Source organism: Hydra vulgaris, chromosome 06 (genome assembly GCF_038396675.1).
Source record: "Hydra vulgaris chromosome 06, alternate assembly HydraT2T_AEP".
NCBI lineage: Eukaryota > Metazoa > Cnidaria > Hydrozoa > Anthoathecata > Hydridae > Hydra > Hydra vulgaris.
This window is the reverse complement of record NC_088925.1, coordinates 11596425-11604772: the sequence shown is the minus strand read 5'-3', so window position 1 is coordinate 11604772 and position 8348 is coordinate 11596425. Positions and strand designations below refer to the sequence as shown.

Below are 8348 nucleotides of genomic sequence, written 5' to 3'. Positions count from 1 at the left end.
AAAGTTTAATTAAGAAATTATCATCCATTTTAAAATATAAAATTAAGATTAGGGAAAAATTAATTAAAAAAATAAAAAATAAATGAATACTTATATAGATTCAGTGGAAACAGAATCTCATTTCTTCGCAGTCCAATAACGAATGATTAGTTTGTCGTATGATATAACCGCAAATTTGCCGGATTCCCTTTCTTTCTTCATTCATTCTCTTAAACCCTTCCTTATTTCTGTAGTCTCCGCACTAAAATCTTCATTTATATAGATGTTTTTTCCTTTGAGTTTAAACGATTTTTTAAGTATTTCAGTTTTGTCTTTATAATTTAATAACTTTAGGACTATCGGTCTGTGTTTATTAACATCTCTCGGCCCAGATCGATGAGCTCTTTCAATTTTTATATTTTTAATGTCAAGGCATTCCTCAAATAGTTTATGCACCTTACATTCAGATTCTACCCATGATTCATTTTCGCTTTCTTTTATCCCGTCTATTCTCAAGTTGTTCCTACGTGAACGATCTTCCATCACCCTTAGTTTGTTCCTGATTTTTAATATTTCACTTTTATCTTTAAGTTCCATGTTAATTTTTTTCGTTTTCTGTTTTACTGTTACAAACTTTGATGAAATTATTTCATCTTGCGCAGAAATAAATTTCTTAATCTCATTAAATTCGGTTTCTAAAAATGCAACCTTTGTGCGTGTTGCGTTCAAATCATACGCAATGTCGTTGGTTTTTGTTATATTTTTGATTGTATCTTTTTCAAGTTTATCAAGTCTCTCCGTTAAAATTTTCATGTTTGCAGAAGTAATAATAGCAAAGTTTTTTTCTTTTGAAAGTTGCTCTGTTTTCTCCAAAATAATTTTACTTTGCTTTTCTAGCATACCAGCTACCATTTTCTCAATATTTTCGATTGATAATAATTTATCCATTATCTTATTTTATTATTTAAAGTGTTTTTATAAAGGTTTTTTTATTTTTTATTAATTGATATATTGGACGAGGTTAATTTCCATTCCATTCGGTCTCTTGTTTTGGCAACATAACTATAAAGATATATTGCAAAATTGGTACATATTTTATTATGCGCGGAAGTAATTTATATTTCAAAAGATTATGTTGTTCTATTTTTTTATCAGAGTCCTTCCAAAATTGGCTAAAAATAAGAAATTTCTTAATGATGGAAATTATTATTTATAAATCAAGATTGTTTTGTTGAATTGAATAATCAAATTTTAATTAATTGTTCTTAGGTAATATTCTTAGGTAATTCCTATATATATTAAAGCAAAAAATTTCTAATAATGATTTTATTCTTTATATATATTATAATTATATAATAGAAGTATTTATTATGTTATATATTGACTAAGTTTTATTTTTTAAATGTCACTATTTAAAAAAAGGTAACTACTATATGCTATCATGCCTAGCATTTAGACTATATAATGGTAGCCAAAGCCCAAGCTATCTATATTAAAAAAATATATATATTGATAGATTATGTATATATCTATTTATATAATCAAAATATTAAATATTATTTATATGATTTATTTTTTATGATTACTGATACGTTTTTATAATAACGTATTTTTATGATTACTGATAACTTATCTAAAACCCTTCAACAGACACGTATGTCTGCTTCTGAAGGAAGGGACATTGCAATGTTGACTGTCAAAACACTCATGGATATGCGAAATGAGAAGCGGTTCAATTTGTGGTGGCAAAAAATTCAGAGGCATGCTAATGATTTCCCGGACCTCGAGGAACCCAAGCTTCCGAGAAAATGGAAGAAGCCAGCACGAAATGAGGAGGGTTGTAGTACCACATATCATTATGTTGAGACTGCCATTCAGTACTATCGTGCCACATACTACAATGATATTGATTCTTCTGTTGACACTATCAAATATCGTTTTGATCAAGCAGGCCAGAAACAACTTGAAAAGCTCGAGAAACTTTTGTTTTCTGAAGATGTCACAGATACCATAGCATGGATAAAGAAGACATACTCAGATGTTGACACGGACTTACTAGATGTGCAACTTAGGCTATACAGAACAATGTTTGATGAAATTCCAAGGTATGTCAGTGACGTTGTCTCACATCTCACACAGTTTTTCTCTTCTTAATTATCTTCTATTTCTGAAGTTGCTCAAATTGCTTAAGCTGATTCTAGTTACTCCAGCAACAAATGCTGTTAGTGAACGAGCATTTTCAACAATGAGAAGACTCAAAACTTTTCAGTGTGGCCCCCCTCCCCAGTTTATAAAAGCTTCCCAGGCCCCTATATATATATATATATATATATATATATATATATATATATATATATATATATATATATATATATATATATATATATATATATATATATATATATATATATATATATATATATATATATATGTTTATGTATATATATATATATATATATATATATATATATATATATATATATATATATATATATATATATATATATATATATAATCATTAATAGGATTAAAAAATAGTTATTAATAGGATTAAGAGTTATTTTTACAATGTTTAAGTTAATATTAACAAAAACAGAAAAAAGCAAACGAGGCGTATATATAAACATAAAAAATAAAATAATTTTGATGTCGTTATTAAGTTTAGAATTCCATAATTTGGTTCCTCTATTTGCAATAGAGAATTAATTAAGCCGTATAATAGAGAATTAATTAAGCCGTATAATAGAGAATTAATTAAGCCGTATAATAGAGAATTAATTAAGCCGTATAATAGAGAATTAATTAAGCCGTATAATAGAGAATTAATTAAGCCGTATAATAGAGAATTAATTAAGCCGTATAATAGAGAATTAATTAAGCCGTATAATAGAGAATTAATTTAGCCGTATAATAGAGAATTAATTAAGCCGTATAATAGAGAATTAATTAAGCCGTATAATAGAGAATTAATTAAGCCGTATAATAGAGAATTAATTAAGCCGTATAATAGAGAATTAATTAAGCCGTATAATAGAGAATTAATTAAGCCGTATAATAGAGAATTAATTAAGCCGTATAATAGAGAATTAATTAAGCCGTATAATAGAGAATTAATTAAGCCGTATAATAGAGAATTAAGCCGTATAATAGGTTTTGGGTTGAAGTTCTGATTTGAAAATCTAGAAGAGTAAAAATGATTTATTTTGTCGAAGTATTATTAGAATTTTAAAAATATTAGAGTTGTTATTTTATGATCAATTTTGTTCATAAAAGTAAGTATCTGATAAATGTTTAGTTGATAAACATTGAGTATATTTAGTTTATTAAATAAACCTTTTGAGGGCGTTAAACTGTTTACGTTTGAAATAATTCATATAGCATGTTTTTGTCTACTGAGTAATTTTTTTATTTTGGTTGCATTGGTGCTGCACCAAGCAAAATTCCCATAATTAAGGTAGCTGTGAATAAAAGAAAAGTAAATGTTTTTTAAACAGTTTTGGTCTAAAAATCTTTTAGCTTTATATAATAAACCAATATTTTTTGATATTTTGTTTTCTATTGTACTTTTGTGTTTGCGCCATAAAAGATTTTCGTCGAAAAATATTCCTAAAAACGCGCACGAGTGCTCTCTGTTTATAATAGAACGATCAATACATAGAAAGAGATGTTTTAATGGAATAATTTTTTTTTCGTGGAGTCTATGAAAAAGAGTGTATTTGGATTTACTTTTATTTAAGGATAATTTATTCGACTTAAACCATTCAGTTAAATTTGTGAGTTTCTTATTGACTGTTTCAAATAAGAAGTCGATGTTACTATTAGAGTAAAACAAGTTCGTGTCATCGGCGAATAAAATTGAAGTTAAAATATTAGAAAAACTATGTAAGTCGCTTATATAAACAAGAAAGAGTAGTGGTCCAAGTATTGATCCTTGAGGAACACCGCATGTTACTATCGTATATTTTGATTTTCCTTTGTTTTATGATATATATTGTTTTCCATTTGTTAAGTAACTTTTAAACCAATCAATGTTTGAGTTTTTTATGCCATAATGTTTTAGTTTAGCTAGAAAAATGTTATGATCAATTGTGCAAAACGCTTTGCTGAGATCTATGAAAACTCCTACTGTGTATTTTTTTTTTTCATCAAATCTTTTAGGTATGTCATGAATAAGGTGAATAATGGCATGGTTAGTGGAATGTCTTGACTTATATCCGAATTATTTGTTGTAAAGAGAATTATTTCTATTTAGAAATACATAAAGTCTATTGTAGATAATTCTTTCTAGTATTTTCAAGAAACAAGGAAGAATTGATATCAGTCTATAGTTTAAAACGTTTGAAACATCACCAGATTTGAAAATTGTTATAACTTTTGCAATTTTAAGTTTTTCAAGACAAACGCCTTGTTTTTAAGATAGATTAAAAATGTTCAATAATGGAATAGTTATACATTTTATTTATTTTATAATGACACGACTTCTGATATCATCAAATTCTAAACTTTTTTTAGAACAAAAACTTTGATTAATAAGTATATTTGCATTAATTATTAAGGTATATCATATTTGAGTCAAAGTTTATATTTTTTTAAATTTTGGCTAGCAGACTTGGATTTCTATATATTTGGAAAAGGAAAATAAAATTTGGTGATAGTTTAAATTAAGGTTTAATTTTTAAAAGGTCTTAGACAATTGTTACTGTAAATTTAAATTTTATAAAGTAAAAAGACACCGCAAGTAATATACCAGATAAAATGTTAATTGTCCCCAACAATTCCTGGGCCAAGAATACATAAAAACAGTATGAGTTTCAAACTCTTGCATAGACGTTAAGTTGTGTAAAACGGTAAACGTAGCAACACTATCCTATCGAATTACTTTGATATTGAACTTATATTGCACATTCTAACATCTTGTGCAATTTTGTCCGCTTTTCTCTATGCTTTCTTTCTAACTCGACTTCTTCTGACTTTCACTATACGATCCTTTGTTCTTTTTAAACTCACTTACCCTTAGTCTGTGAATTGGGTTATGATGCTCTTTAGTGAGGCGAACTTGTCCTCACAGGCCAACAAAGAACACTGAAAACTTAAGTTTTCAGTGTTCTTTGTTGACCATTTGAGCTTTGTGTCAAGCAATCTTAGTAAATGCAGACCAACCTCTGGTCTTAGTTCTATAGCTTTAGTACCATAAACTATTATAAACTATTGGCTCTTTAAACTCTGTGTTAGAAATAAAGTATTTTTCTATATTTCATCAGCAACGTTAAAAAAATTTTTTAATTACAATTAAAAGTTATGAATAAGATTTATCTTTATTCTAGAACGTTGAATTCTCGCAAATAAAATGCTCAACACCTTAGAAATTTTTTTTTTTTACTAGAACGATGTTTCCTATATTTCTAAATACTTTATTTCTAGCTTTTTGAGCTTTTTCATTATAAATACTTATTGGCAATAATAGACTTTCTATTACTTCTGCTTGATGAATTAAGATCTGGTGAAGACACTGAGGCATGTAATACCAAAGGTACAAGCATCAATGGAGCCTTGCGGGCTCAAGACAAAATAAACAGTACTTAATAGTATCTATTTAAAATCCTCTTGATATGCAAATTAGGATTATGTGCAATTTTACAATTAGTTTTTTGTTTATTCAGCATTGTAATTTCAGAAAATTCATCTTCACTTGAAAAGGCTTTTCGAGCAGTATTTTGGTCATTTGAATTTTCAAAGCCTCCACATTTTGGGTAGTCAACAATAAGTTCCATTTTTTGTTGAAGTCCTTTTTGTATGTTCATTTTTTGTTCTTTAACAAAAGCTTTCTCTACGGCTCCTCCTGCTTGCCACTTTTTGATTGGTATCATATGAAATATGAATGAGACACTCAAAAAGCTTTGTCTGCGAATGAAGGGTAGATAATTCATATTGAAGCCCATTCGGTGAATAGAGAAGTTTCGTAACTTTGTTAATCCACATCTACATCAACATTGAATAGAGCTTGTTACATTCGATAAGGCAGTATGGACTTTGCCATCTGTCATTGTAACTTAAATGATATAGACTAAAATAGACTTGCCATTAGATAACTGAACACAAGTTTCTACAATGTTTAAGATCTCATCTTTCATAGTAGTCTCTTTAACATCTAGTCTCTATCTAACATACTATTTTTGGTGTTAGATTTTTAATTGTTTAAATCTTGTTAAAACCTTAAACTAAAAATTTTAATTAGCACCTTTAATATTGTGCTGGAAAGTTATGGAACGTTCTATGACGACAAGGTGATTTTCTTTTAATAGTTGTTTCTTTTTCAAATTTAAATCATAAAAGTAGAAGAATATAAAGTAGAAGAAGGTGTTTTTTATTTTTCCAAATAACAGTTAAAGTTTTTTTAACATAAGTTGTAATCTGAAGCGAAACAAGTTAGAAACAACAATTATTCTCTTTTTAAGTTGCGAAGATTTTTTTTCAACAGACATTTTTTGTTTATATATATATATTTTACAACTAAAACAATTTTAATAATATTATAAAATGATTACAAGTTTAATTAAGTTTGTAAGACGAGAACGCGGTATCTCGTAGACGACCTTAAGGTCTTGTCGTCAAGAACCGCTTTGTTTTTCAACTACATTGTTACATTTGTTGTGTTAAATATATATATTCTCGTCGAAAGTAAAAATAAATAATCGTAAAAGATATATAACATTCATATATGTAAATTCTAAGAGTTGAATTTAAAAAAAATTTTACTATAAGAATTAAAAATATAAGAGTATGTTATTGATAGATAAAATTATCTGTTTGAGTTTTCTTTTGAATGTGTTGTAATTCCACTCTTGAGTAAAATCAAAATCTTTAAAAACTATTGTTCCATAAAAAAGCTCCTCGATAAGATCTAGCAAAATATGTATTTGAAAAACAAGACCTACCATAGTTTATATGCGAAAAAGTTGCTGGATAAAGTTTTCATTTCAAGTATTTTTTTTTTTTATGTGAGTATAAGTTATAAAAAGGTTAAGGGAAAGTGTTAGTTATACATTTATACATAAAGCAAAGAATATACATTAAGTTGGTATACATTAAGAATATTCATTTTAAGTAAAAGAGGCCTGGCATGAGTAAAACGGTCTGTAAAGTTTATAAGACGTGCAATATGCTTCTGTCGAAGATAAAGAAGTTCTAGTGTACTTTTATTTACACCACCCCATGCAGGATTAGCATAACTAATATGGCAATGAATAAATGAGTAATATAATTGAACTAAAGTATATTTATTTTAAAAAGGTCTTGATTTGTATAGCCTTCCTCTACTTCTAGCAATTTTATTGTTTAGGTTGTTAACATGATTTTTCCATGTGAGGCTTTCATCAATGTAAACACCCAAGAAATTAGTAACTTCTGCTGTCTTTATTTCAGTATTATCAATATCAAGGAAGGTATATTCAAAAGAAGATTTTTTTTTGAAGCTGGGTAAAAGAGGATCATTTAGTTTTTTTGATTTTTATTGGTAGTTTGTTTGGCTGAAACCAGAAGTTTTGATGATTTTGCTATTCATTTTGTTGAACAATGTTGGCAGCGCCGTACTATCGCAAGTGCAACAAGTGCAATCGCACTGGGCCCCCTATTAAATAAATTAGAAAAACTTCTCCAATACCATAAATTACTACGAATTAAAAGAAAATTTTTTTTTTTAGTTTCTGCACAGGGCCCCCAAAAGTTACAGCACGGCGCTGAATGTTGGTAAGTTATTGTCAATTAAAAAAAGGTTTGTGTCATCGGCAAACATATTTGTTGTCAAATTTGTTGCTTTATAGAGATCATTAACATAAATTTAAAAATGTAAAGTATGGATCCTTGTGGAACTCCGCATTATATATTTAAAAGATTTGATGATGAGGTTGAATTTAATTTAACATACTGTTTCCGATTTTTTAAATAGTTTTTTAATAATAACAATACATTCCTTGTGATTCCATTGAGTTGTAGTTTTTTTTTTTTTAAATTTCTTGATTAGTAGTGTCAAAAGCTTATGACAAGTCTATGAAGATGCCAAGAGTATATTGTGATTTTTCAAATGAGTTTGTAATACTTTTAGTAAGTTGAAGTATTGCATGTTCAGCAGAATTATTATTTTTTTGAATCCAAATTGATTGTTGTATAATATTTTATTTATAGTTAAATAGTTATATATTCTATTATACTAAATTCTTTCCAAAACTTTTGAAAAAACAGGAAGAACTAAAATTGGGCGTTATTGAGTTTAGTTAGTTCACCTCCTTTAAAGATTGGAGTAACTTTAGCTATTTTGAGAGCATCTGTAAATATTGTTTGTTTAATTGAGTAACTAAAAATTTTAAAAAGAA

The 8348-nt window shown here is 27.4% G+C and overlaps 1 protein-coding gene across 1 annotated transcript; it reads right to left on the bottom strand.

The window, feature by feature from the left end:
* Positions 1-201: 201 nt before the first annotated feature.
* LOC136081201 (uncharacterized) lies at positions 202-927 on the bottom strand. The gene has a single exon (XM_065798499.1). The coding sequence runs from the start codon at positions 925-927 to the stop codon at positions 202-204; it is 726 nt and encodes a 241-aa protein (XP_065654571.1).
* Positions 928-8348: the final 7421 nt, after the last annotated feature.

Bases quoted from the DNA above. Each gene is read 5' to 3' on its own strand.
- LOC136081201 (XM_065798499.1), bottom strand. From the start codon at position 927: ATGGATAAATTATTATCAATCGAAAATATTGAGAAAATGGTAGCTGGT.